The sequence below is a fragment of the Notamacropus eugenii genome, chromosome 5 (assembly GCF_028372415.1).
Source record: "Notamacropus eugenii isolate mMacEug1 chromosome 5, mMacEug1.pri_v2, whole genome shotgun sequence".
Lineage (NCBI taxonomy): Eukaryota > Metazoa > Chordata > Mammalia > Diprotodontia > Macropodidae > Notamacropus > Notamacropus eugenii.
The window spans coordinates 308,398,364-308,411,620 of record NC_092876.1 but is presented as its reverse complement, the minus strand read 5'-3'; the positions used below and the strand labels follow the sequence as shown (position 1 = coordinate 308,411,620).

At 37.8% G+C, this 13,257-nt stretch overlaps 1 protein-coding gene across 2 annotated transcripts in view; it reads right to left on the bottom strand.

The window, feature by feature from the left end:
- MARCO (macrophage receptor with collagenous structure) overlaps nucleotides 1–13,257 on the bottom strand; it is a 69,812-nt gene that overhangs the window by 4,485 nt on the left and 52,070 nt on the right. For both annotated transcript variants that reach the window (XM_072613302.1, XM_072613304.1), the window contains exons 13-14: nucleotides 2,624–2,668; nucleotides 1,002–1,082 (exon numbers count right to left, since the gene is read on the bottom strand). In XM_072613302.1, coding sequence (XP_072469403.1) covers nucleotides 1,002–1,082; nucleotides 2,624–2,668 — 126 coding nt within the window. The remainder of the gene's footprint in view (nucleotides 1–1,001; nucleotides 1,083–2,623; nucleotides 2,669–13,257) is intronic.

The following is a 13,257-nucleotide window of genomic DNA, read 5'->3' as shown; positions in this document are numbered from 1 at the left end:
GAGATGCAAATCAAAACAACTCTGAGGTACCACATCCCACCTATAAGATTGGCAAACATGACAGAACAAGAAAATGATAAATGCTGGAGAGGATGTGGGAGAGTTGGAACACTAATTCATTGTTGGTGGAGCTGTGAGCTCATCCAACCATTCTGGAGAGCAATTTGGAACTATGCCCAAAGGGCTACAAAAATGTACATACCTTTTGACCCAGCAATATCACTTCTAGGACTGTATCCCCAAGAGATAGTAAAAATGGGAAAGGGTCTCACATGTACAAAAACATTTATAGCAGCTCTCTTTGTGGTAGCCAAAAACTGGAAATCAAGGGGATGGTCATCAATTGGGGAATGGCTGAATAAATTATGGTATATGAATGTAATGGAGTACTATTGTGCCATAAGAAATGATGAACAAGAAGATTTCAGAAAGGCCTGCAAGGACTTATATGATCTGATACTGAGTGAAAGGAGCAGAACCAGGAGAACTTTGTGCACAGCAACGACCACAGTGTGCGAGAGTTTTTTCTGGTAGACTTGGAATTTCATAATAACGCAAGAACTTATTAAAAAAAAAAATCCTAGTGGTGGTTTTCTAAGGCAAAATGCCTTCCACACTCAGAGAAAGAAATATGGAAGTCATTTGCAGAATGTAGCAGATTATATTTGTGGGTGTGTATGTGTTTGTGTATCATGTTTTGATTTGTTATATGATTTCTTCCATTTATTTTAGTTCGACTACATAGCATGGCTATAGTGAAAATGTACTCAATAGGAAAGTATATGTAGAACCTATACAGAACTGTATGCTGTCGTGGGGAGGGAGGGGGGTAGTGGGGAGTAGGTGTGGGGGGGATAAAATCTTAATTTTATGGCAGTGATTGTAAAACATTAAAAAATAATAATAATAAAATAAACTTAAAAAAAAGAAAAAAAAGAAAATCCATCTCCTTGAAAACATAAAATCAGGCTCCACAAAAGCAAAACAAAACCCAGCCTTACCCCGCTCTCCTTTTTGTCCTTTGGCACCAGGTTCACCTTTATTCCCCACGCTTCCTTGTTCTCCTTTCTGACCTTTAGGACCTACAGCAGAGAAAAGAGGTAGTATGTGGTTCCTATCTCAGTCTTTTTATAAGAGGAACCTAATGGAGGAAGACATTGAGAAAGGCAAGGAGGAGCAGGAGGGACTGAGAACCAGCAGAGACTGAATGTACAATTACAAGAGATTTTCATTTCTTCCTATGAGGATGCTGGCTGTCCTTATACTCCATTGAGGTCAAAAGAGGGTAGGAAAAATACAAATTTTAAATCAAAAGACCTAGTTTGAACCTCAGCTATGCCACTTACTAATGGTGTGACCATGGGCAAGTTATTTAACTCCACTGGCCTTAATTTCCTCATATGCAAAATAAGGAGGTTAAACTGGAGGATATTTGTCAGAGGTTGTCACCACTTAGTGATTTATGTATAATTCAGCCACTAAAATTGGTACTGCCTCCCTGTCCAAATCAGTGATGAGCAGAAATCGGGAAGCAGACCTACAAAAAAATCAGACAGCTAGTACAAAAGAAATTATATACTCTCTTCTTCTTCCTTTCATAATCCTTTTAGTTCAATATTCATAAAACCCTGAAGGCTATAACAATCTGTCAATTAAATTAGTTTAGCTGAAAAGCATCAGTTAAAGTGGTTATTTGGCCTGATGTAGTTGAAGCTGGTCTGCTTGACTAGTGGTCAGCTAATTGAAGTACCCTATCATCCAGTTTATTTTCCATTTGGTGAGGCTATACAAGCCCAAATACCAGGGCAAATTCTGGAAATCATCTGGATGCTCTGTCTCCTTGTCTATATCCAGCTGTTTCAGCATCCTAGATGTTTGGCTTTGGGTAAAAGCCCCACTTTGAATATGTTGCATTGAGACAGATGGGGGACAGAGTGCTAGACCTGAAGTCAAGAAGATGGGCTCAAATCTTGTCTTAGATGTGAGCTGTATGCCTGTGACAAGATCATATTAACTTCTCTGGACCTCAGTTTCCTCATCTGTAAAATGAGGCAGTTAGACTGGAGGACCCTTTTGTCTGTAAATGCAAGATTCTGCCATCCTGGCCTGATGAGAGCAGGATAAGGTGGTGCAAATTGTTTAGAGGGTGAAGAGGTATGTGGGCTTCACCACCAAAGATTGGGTGATTTGAATCAAACCTTTCAGATATGTGATTTTACAAAGCCTCTTGAAAAATTGGTGAACATAATTACTTTATTTTATCCAAATATAATAATGCATTTTTACATATGCTAAACATTCTGACCGTTTCCCATGGCACCTCCAATTCCTATTCCCACCCCAATTCAAGATGTGAGTTTACATTATTCTTTCCCATTTTCTACAAGAGGAATCTAGGACCCCAAAAGATCTATTGACTTCCCTCAGGTCCCACCACACCCAGGCTGGCATAAGAACCAGAAGCCCTAGATTTTCCTAGTCCCTAGAAGTCATTACAACTTTGGGGGCTGGGGGAGAGAGAAGAAAGTCGCTGGTGTACATTTCAAAGTCACAGAGCTCTGCCATTTGAATGCACAGACTTTAGTCATCTCTTTGAGAAATTAGAATCAAGCAAGTACTTTACCTGAAACTCCTGCTTCTCCTTTTGTCCCTTTTTGTCCTTGATGCCCTAAGAGGAAAACAAAAAAAGAAAAAGGGAAAAAAAGAGGGGAGAAGATAATAAAATTTAGATATTAGACACTTTTAATCTTAAGACACTTTCTACTTTTTGTCTGATTAATGCAGGAGGGAAGATACATTGGTTCTGCAGGATTTTTAAAAGGCCCCTTCGCTTAGCATAAATGGAGAAAGAATTGCAGCTGAATACTAGCCTGCGTCTTCATGTCCAACAGAGCCAAATGGGGCTATAAACCTTGGCTCTCCAGAACTTACACTCCCTACCTGAGCTGTCTGTTGTGGAGTAACTCAACAAAATTTCAATGCTTCCTATGTACAGAACATTCCTGTTACTAGACACATGAGGAAGCACAAAGTTTAGAAATACAGACATGGTTCCTGTTCTCAGAGAGTTTACTGTCTAGGAAACTATAGGAATGTAAGCTCTTTGATGACAGGAACTGGTTCATTTTTGGCTTTGCTTCTCAACACCCAGCACAGAGTCTTCCACATAGTGGGAGCTGGACAAGTACTTCTTAAGCATGCAATAGCCATAGACACAATAATACATGAATGTACTGGAGAAGTCTGAAGGGGAAGCTTATTATGGGGAAGGATGATGGGGATCAGAAAAGGCTTCAAGGAGGATATGGCAGCATTTGAATTGGGTTTTAAAGGGTAGGTAGGCATTCAATAGACAAAAATGAGTAAGGAAGACTGGTTAGACATAGAGAAGGGCTGAACAAAGGCTTGGAGGGAGGAAAACAGGGTATGTTCCAGGGACAGAAAGTAGAAATTGAGGGGGTAAACTGAACTGAGGTACTGTACAATTTGCTGTCTCATTCATAGAGAATGAAAACATTGAGTCCCAAGGTTTACTTTTTGATGGGAGTTGACACAAGAGACTCAGTCATGACATGGCAGCCAGTAGGAGATTTGGGTGTATTGCACACAGTAGGACCCCAATGAGTTCTATTACTTTGGGGAATCTGTGTGTCATATCAGCACTAAAGTCAGGAAGAAGGAAGAGTACTTTCAGTAGAGAACAGAACCTGTTTGGAGTTCTGTGAAGAATAATAATTTCACATTTGGAATTATAATTGTGTCAATATATAAAATTATTGACAGAGGCTCGGTCTCTGTTGTGAGATGAAATTCACCAATATATTGTTATTTACTAACACTCAAACTGGTAATAAAGTTTGAGGGCCTTAGTTCAAATAAATGGTTAGGACTCACCATAGAAATGCAAAATATCTAGTTATAGAATGAGACCTTTGTCATTTAGGTTAGTGAAATTTTTCTTTTATTAAATGTCTGTTTTAAGGGATCAAAGTACAGATAATTAACTTTATGTGAATTTAGACATCCCAGGTAGAGTTTGTCATTCTTCCTTCCCAATCACAACCATTTTTTGATAATACATTTAGATAATTTTTTTTTTGTTCTAATGAAGATTGTAGGAATATTTCTGCAGACACAATTTTTTGAGCCTCATTTTGTTTGGTACTTAGTACTGAGATGGCAAAGTACATTAAAAAGTGCATTGAATTTGGAGTCAGAGTCCTTAGATTCAAACACCAACTTAGTATCATAAAATCATAGGTCTAGAGTTGGAAGGGACCCAAGAGGCCATCTAGTTGATCAATGTCATTGTTCAAATGAGGAAACTTTATCGTAGAGAAGTTAAGTGATTTGCAAAGGTCACATGGGTAGTATCAGAGGTACATTATGAAACCAGTGCTCTTGATATCCCGTCATTTCTTAACCATGTGACCTTAGGTAAGTCACTTATCCTCCACTGGCCTCAGTTTTCTCATCTCTAAAATGAGGGGGTTGGACTAGATGGCTTTTAAGATTTCTTCTGAGTCTTTGACTCTGTACCCCTAATGTGTATGTGTGTGTACATATATACATACATACACACACACACATATATACATAAACACACATATGACAGTGAGAGGGACTATTCCTAGGACAATTAAATGAACTGGGATGCCTTTGTTTTTTTCTGGAACACCTATAAATTATGTTCTACTGAGAGATTAATGCCTTTTTACATAATGAGTTCCCATCTGGAAACTTGGCCTGAGTTAATCAAAACTGGACAAATACCACAGTCCCTTTGATTTGGGGAATACCAATATCCTGACACTGAAAAATATGTCTATAAATATCACTAAGACAAGATCCCTAGATTGCAACATCTGGCCTCTAGTACTAACCTAACAAGGTACTGCCAGGCTGCTGGACAATGACCCCTCAGAAATACATCTCTGAGTCACCACAGAGGACTACAGTTCAGAGACATTTGAATTGTTTGTGGCATATTACAGGAGTATTATACAAAGATTTATTCACATTTTAACAGCTATGTACTCAAAAATTGGAAAATGTAATATCATGTTTACTCTGGTTGCCAGAATTAAAGATGGTATCAGATAGATTAGTGTTGAATCAATCTTTTTGTGGTAGCCTGGTTAAATGCAAATGGGACTCATGATGTATGAACCAAAGCTATGGAAGTATCTAAAATGTCTACCTGTGACAAAATGTTTCTCTCCTTTAAAAGTGGAGGAAGTGGTCTTCTGGTTGGGCTTTAAGGGATGAAGAGAAATTCAATAGGTGAAAAGTGGAAAGGAGGATATTCCAGAACAGTATAAGCAAAAACATAGAAGTATGATAACACTCTGTGTGTGTGTGTGTGTGTGTGTGTGTGTGTTTGCTGGAGTGGGCATGGGAGAAAAGGCAGATAGAGATTTATTCAATTGAGCTAAGTGCACAAAGTTACAGAGGAAGAAATATGAGATAAAGTTGAAAAGGCTGTGGAAGACTTTGAATGCCAAGCAGAGAAGTTGGAATTTTACTTGATAGCATGCTGAAGATATTTGAATAGAGGAATGACCATTTCTTTGCTTTTGTGGTAGAAAGATGATCTACCAGAAGAATTAGAAGAAGAAAGAAGTGAGGAGAGGAAATCTTCAAGGAAGCTGTTGTGATAGCCCTGGTGGGTGGTAATGAGAAATGTTATAAGAAATGTTATGAAGGTGAAATCAAGACAATTTATTAAATGAGAAATAAGGTAGAAGGAGGGGAGTTAGGAGGCTCAGTGGTTAGAGTGCTGGGCCTGGAGAGAGGAAAACTCATTTTCCTGAATTCTAAGCTGGCCTCAGACCCTTGGTCAAATCACTTAACGCTGCTTGCCTCATTTTCCTCAGAGGTGGAGAAGGAAATGGTAAAGTCTGACTAGAAAACCCCAAAGAGGGCCAGTAAGAGTTGGACATGACTGAAACAACTGACTTGAAGGTAGATGGAGGAGTCAAAACTAGCTCCAAGGTTACTAACATGAAAAACTGGATGAATGGTGGATCCCCAGGCAGAAAAAGTGAAGTCAAAAGATAGAGTGTGCTTATGGGGAAAAAATTAGTGAGCTCAGTTTGGAGCATGTGAAGTTCAAGGGACTATAGAAGATCCAAGTGTAGATATTTTTCAGGCAATTGAAGGTCCAAGTCTAGTACTCATTAGGTCTGGATGGAGATGGAGATTTGGAAATCATCTATAAAGAGATGAATCTGCCATTGGGATCATAAATTACAGTGGCAAGGCACATTAGCAATCATCTTATCTAATCATTTTACATATGAGGAAACTGAGGCCTAGATAAATTAGGAAATTTGCCCAAAGTCTCATTTTCAACAGTGTCAAAAGGATATCAAAAGGAGACTGAAGACTGAAAAAAAACCTAAAAGATTTGGGTAGAGGAAGTTATTGGTAACATTTGAGAGAGTGATTTCAGTACTATGTTTGGGGCAAATGTCAGATTGCAGAGAGTAGAAGAAGAGTAAATACAAAGGAAAAAGAAGCAGTAGGTATAGAAATTTTTTCAAGAAGTGGGGAAAGAGATGGGACAGTAGCTGGGATATGGCAGAAGGATCAAGGAAAGGCTTTTATTTAAGACACTTAATCATTTTTGTAGTCAACTGGGAAAGACCGTGGAAAGGGAGAGAGGGAAGATGCAGAAGAGGAAGTAGATGACAACTGGAGGAAAGTCCTAGAGGAGGCAGGAAGAAATGGGATCAAGTGTAAGGAATACACAAAACTATTCTTTGACAATTGGAGACAGAGAATGGATGGTGATGCTGAGAAGTTATGAAAAAATGAGAACTGAGGAAGACCCTTATCAGAAGGCTACCACCTTTGTAGAGGAGGAGAAGACTGAATCACTGCTTAATTTTCAAAACCAAAGGCCATTCTCAGTCTTCTTCACACAGATGTTAAAGAGACTGGTTTTCTGCTTAGATGACTGACACTGACATCCCTAATCTGCCATATTCCCCACAATAGGAGGTTTATCAATATTTGTTAAATGAGTCAATTGTGACTAATTATCCAAATGTGTACTATGATTCTCTGAATGGAGGATATTGCCAAGGGAATAAATTGAACTAAACTCAAGTGCTCTGATGATACCAGAGGAGCTCAACTGAAAAAACTAGGGATTTGGTTTGTATGTCTTTTTTTTTATTTTTAAGAAAATTCTTTTTAAATAGGAGAAAGGGATAGAGAGATGAAGATAGAGAGAATCTAGGTTATGATGACCTGGTGTGCTAATGATACAGACTGCCAGAAGTGCTTGTGACCTGGCCAATTTGTTGATTTGTTTTGCTTAACTCTGTGTGTGTGTGTGTGTGTGTGTGTGTGTGTGTGTGTGTGTATTTCAGTGTGGGGACTGATTCATTCAGAAATGACAGTGATATAAAAAGGTAAGCATTTTAAGATATGTATAATACACACGATGTTTCAAATATGTAGGGTTTCATGTATATTATATTATGCATATATATGATATAGTATAGTGGATAGAGAACTGACTTTGAAATCATGAAGACTGGGTTCAAATTCTGCCTCATATACTTATTGGTTTTGCCCTAGGCTATGACCCTAGACAAGTCACACCATGTTTACATATTTATATATTCCTGCATGGGCATGTATATACACATATGTATATCATTGCTGTTGCTTGTCCTTTGTTCTCCAAGAGGACCACAGCATCATGAAAGTGATGCCATGACATGCAAGTGAATTGGATTTAAGTGAAGCAGGGCTGTGCAAGGTCATCAGCCTCACTCTTTCCTCCAGAGCCATCTGGCTTCAGTGGCCAGATATAGATCAGGGTAACTGGAGATGGTCCTAGATGCAGTGGGAGACCATGGCCTTTTTAAGCTAATGTTTTTAACAGGTTTCAGTTTGACTGAGGAAACACCCATTCAGTGATTAAGACTAGGTAAGAAATCAGGCAAAAAATGATCTCTTTATCTAGTCACATGTATATTATATAGCTATGCTATATATACACATATATGTACATAGAACCATACCTTATATTCATATATGCATACACACATATACAATAATTCATTTGTTCATACATTTACATACACATGTATATGTGTGTGCATATATGTATATACATGCACATCTAACCTCAAACTGTCTAAGTTTTCCATATAGATTTGTATATGCATATATATATATATATATAGTTTGTGTATATAATATAGGTCTATCTAGTATATGTGGATATTATATATAGAACTGGAAAAGAAATCACAGTCTCTGTAATACAACACCTTCATTGTCCATATAAGGAAAATAAGACCCAGGGAAGTAAAATGACTTGTTCAGCTCTCTACTCTACACTACAGCTCTCTCTCTCTACCTGTTCATCCTCATATTATCATCTCCTGAGTCCTGAAGTAAAAATAATTATTCAATTATTCAGAACAGATAAGAGAAGACATGGAATGGGCGCCAGCTATGTCAAATCTCATCTCTGACACTATGTGACTTTGTACAAACTGCTTAACTTCCCCGGTCCTCCATTTCTTTATCTTTAAAATGAGGGCATTGAACTAGATGACCTCCAAGGTCCCTTCCACTCTCCATCTGTGATCCCACTGCAAGGCAGCTGTGTGGGGGAACAAAGAGAGTGAAGGACTTAGAGTTAGGAAGACCTGAATTCAAAACCAGACTCAGACACTTAGTCATGGGCAAGTTACTTTGTCTGCCTCAATTTCCTCATCTGTAAAATGGGGATAATAATAACACCCACCTCCCAGGGTTGTTGTGAGGATAAAATGAGCTAATATTTGGAAGGTGTAAATCTTAAGGCACTATATAAATGCTAGTTATCATCATCATCATCATCATCATCATCATCATCATAATTATCATCATTGTTGTCGTTGTTGTTGTAAGGTAATATTCCCTTAAATTACTTCACTTTTTCCATGGAGCAGGTTAGTCTCAGATAGGGCAGTAAAAGTACTTTTGTGTAAAGAAAAAGAATTATATCAACTGGTCAAGAATATAAGATATTTCCTCTGTTATTAATAAATATTTTGGTGCCTGGAAATGGCAGGAAAAGAATTTTGGCTTAATAAAAATTGCTAAAATATGTATATGAAGAAACAGTTTTCAGATGTAATTTAAGCAGTTTCACACTGAGAGCAATCTGTGGCATAAATATAAAGACTTAAAGCATCCTGCAAAAAGATAGAATAATGAATTCTGTCTTGTTTGTAAGTGAGCAATTTAATGATTCATAGGGACAGAGAAAAAATTTTTAATTAAAAGTGGGAATAATATGTGTATGAATTAATAGTTTCAAGGACATGGCAGACCATTTTGAGAAATTTGTGCTGTAGGGAATTATAGTCCTGAAAGACCCAGGAAATAGGAAGCAGAAGCTGGGTTGTTAACAGTGAAGAGATTGAAGACCCAGGTAATAATATCAATAGGTAGTGAAAAATATGTTTATTGGAGTGGTTTGAATAAACCAGAAACAGAAGCAGTCATCTGAAGGAAAGATTTAATGATGGGATTTCTGATTGACAGCCTCATTGGATCAGAGCTCTTTCAGATATTACTCTTTAGTGCCATCTAGAGTTTAAGTGATATAAAGCCTCTGTGAGCAATGAAGATTTAAAACAGCACAAATTTAGAGCATCCATCCCAAATGTTCACACGGAGCTGGTATTAGTCTGATCAGCCACAATCAGACACACTGAAATGTGACTCTAGCATACTGATGTCATTTTGGTCCTCTTCGAGAACGAAGGACAGTGAAAACAATTTTATTTTTCAACCTTCTTTTCCCTCTTATTTGAAAGAGAAAATAGAAACGGGGAAAGACAGGTTTGAAGTTGATGTACAGGTTGAGATCCTGAGATTTAATATGATAACACAGAGGCCAGGTAAATGAAGAGCTGGCTAACTCTGTGGTAACTGGAGCTCTTGTGTTGGATCTCTGTTGCAATTTGATTAGACATTACAGAATCTTAGTAAGTGAACACTAGTAAGGTTCGTTCTGTATTTTCCAGAGATAGCCCAATGAACTTTGTAATTCATAAGGCTCAAAGGAAACTATTATAGAAATGACATGATAATGTTTCCTTATTACCCTTTAAAAGTGTGTAAGTTGAAAGAGCTTATAAATATTTTATCACTTTGAGTATAGAAGTAGATTTATCCAGTTGAAGAGGGTCAAATTCTAGCAGACAAGCACTTAGAGAAGTGGCTTAGTGTGTTGCATGTGTTCACAAATGGACCAACAATATTAAAACCTTCAGTCCAGGGTTGTGAATTAACTTGAATATATGGGTTTTCTTCTCTTGTGTGCTTTCCTGGTAGGTTCCTGTGTGTGGCCACTCTCCCCCCTATATACCAAAAGCACTGGTGGTAGATTATGACAAAGGTTTATCTATAAATTTTGATGTGTTTTTGTCATTCATACATTTACATTAATATATGAGAACCAGTGATTTTTTTCCCCTTATTTCTAAGTAGTTGGTTATATTTAGGATCTACAAGTGTCATCTTGTGAATTTCTGGTTTGTGTAAATAGAAATACATTGATGGGGGCTTGAGTGGTAAATAGAAGATATGTATGGCCCTTCAACAGGGTTACCCTTAGGACCCTGAGAAAATTTGAGTGTTATCAAATGATGGTCATCCTTGTCTAGGAACTTAAACCTTCAAGTGTGAAAACTGGTTGGAGAGAATGAGTCAGTTCAAAGAATGAGTACTGTAGAAAAGAAGTGTGAAGTACTATAGAAAAGTGGTTGTATATAGTCCATATACTAGTGAGCACTACACTATGAAATCCTTCTATATCTATCCATCCATCTATCTATCATCCCTAATATATGTTACATATAATATTCCATACACACACGGAGCATAGAAGTGACTTATTACATGTAGTATCTAAACCTATGTGTCATTATACATAATACACATATATGATAGGTAGAAAGGGTAGACAGACAGATAGATAGATAGATAGATAGATAGATAGATAGATAGATCTATTGATCATATATGAAATGATTGAGAGCAAGGAGACCTGGAGATAAATTTCAAAGACAGCTGGGTTTGAAGGGTTGGGTACAAGAGCCAAAGAGAAAGGCAAGAGAGACAACAAGATTTCTAGGGATAAATGGATATCTGCCACAACTGGGAGGAGGTTGCTTATGAGAAAGAAAATTGGACCAAAAAAAGGGAATGTGATCAGCCTTCAGGTAGAAAGAATTTGGTTCCATCAGAATCCCAAGAGTTGGGCCTTGTGTGTGAAAGTATGTGTGAGAGATAATATGGCCCAAGAGAAATGCCTTGCCAAAGATTGTATAGTAAGTGACAAAGTCAGAATCAAACCGAAGACCTCTGACTCTAAGCCTAGCATGCTTTCCACAGAATCATTCTGTATTGGGCCTTGTTGAGCACCAGGGAAATGGGTAACAACACAAATCACCTCCTGGCCCAGAGAACAAGAATAATGTGACCCTGTGATCTGGAGAATCTGCCTAAAATTTTTTGGCTCTCTCTTCATGCCAGAGAAAACTTTAAATTATTATGGTATTAAAAGATAAAATATGTTTCTATTATACAATACTATACTTATATTTTATGCATTTCTGACTTTCTAAACTTTTCCCATGTCATCTGCTGACCTTTCTTTGCATGTTGTCTGTGGCTTTTGCATAACTCCCCATTTAATTTCTTCTGCTGACCCTAGAAATATCAAGACTGCAATGGGGCAAAACATGATGTGTTTTGATAGATATATAGTTATATATAGTTATATACACATACTATACACACACATATAAACATATACATGCGTATCTATCATTCAGTCTATCTATATATCTCTTTGAATTTTGAAATTTGAATTTTATGGCCAACTTATTGAAATCCAAGTTTGATCAGATACATATTTTTCTCTGGCATCATGAGAAAGAAACAAACTTTTTATTATATGAAGATGAATAGTCATTACCATAGAAACAGTGGTTATAGACCTTGCTGTCATTGGTAGAATAGGAGAAGGCAGAAAATGATCTATTCATATTCACTGTGCATTAGAGAAAATTTTCTGACTGTGAACTTTAGATTCTTTTTAAGTAATTCCCTGAGGCTGCAGATCTCAAGCTATGAATTAATAATTATGGAGTAGAGAGCTAGGTGTCATTAGAAATTGGTCAGGCACAGGAGTCCAGTGTTCATTGACTCCAGGGTGAGTCTGTCACTCCAAGTCTGCCAATGAGGAGTGATCAAAGTGAGGTCCACCAAGGAGTATGAAGATACAGCACAAACAAAAATTCAGTCTGGAAGGAGACACTGTGCTGGATGCTTGGCTTAGGCAAGGATAATACAATGTTAGATTTAGAGTAGGAAGGAACCTCAGCAATTTTCCTGTCCAAACATTCTATTATACACACACACACACACACACACACACACACACACACACACATACAGAAAGAGAGAGAGACACACAGAGAGAAACTACCTAGAGTATGGACAGCTCTAGGAGAGGATGAGATGAGTGACAACCATGTTCGGAATCAAAGCTTAAAGGCAAGGGAGAAATCATTAGAGGTTAGATAGAGAAAGGTCTTTCAAAGGAACCAGCAGACTACCAGTGGGTCATCGGATCATAGATTTAGATCATAGAAGAGACTTAATCCAAGCCCCACCTTTTACAGACGAAGAAACAGAGAGACCCAGAGAGGTTAATTAAACAACTTTCCCAAGACACAAAGATAGTAAGTGACAAAGCTGGCATTCGGACCCAGACTCTCTGTTTCCAGATTGGTTCATTTGTCAATGCTATCTCTTTGACCAGTGTGAAAGGTGAGGAAAAAGACTTTAAGACAATTCTGAAACCCAGGAGAATGACTCATCCAGAGCAGGGAGGAAGAGTAGGTAAGAAAGGAGCATCCTTATAGGGAACTTGGGGATCCCACAGCCAGAACTAAAAACTGAGGAAGTAGGTTTTGGAAGGACTGAGACATTTGGCAGCCTTGGTAAACTAAATTCATTAGCTAGAAACTTATAGTTTGATCTAGCAGTCAGATGAGACAGGATTAGGCCTGCTAGCTAAGGGCAAGAGCTGGAAAAAAAGGGACCAACTCTGTCAGTCAGGAGAATATCATGGAAGATGGAGATTTTGTTCTAGTTAAATCTGTAATGGGCTCAGTACCCAATGAGAAGACTTTTGTAAATTTAAAAACTTTTCTCCTTCATTTAGTA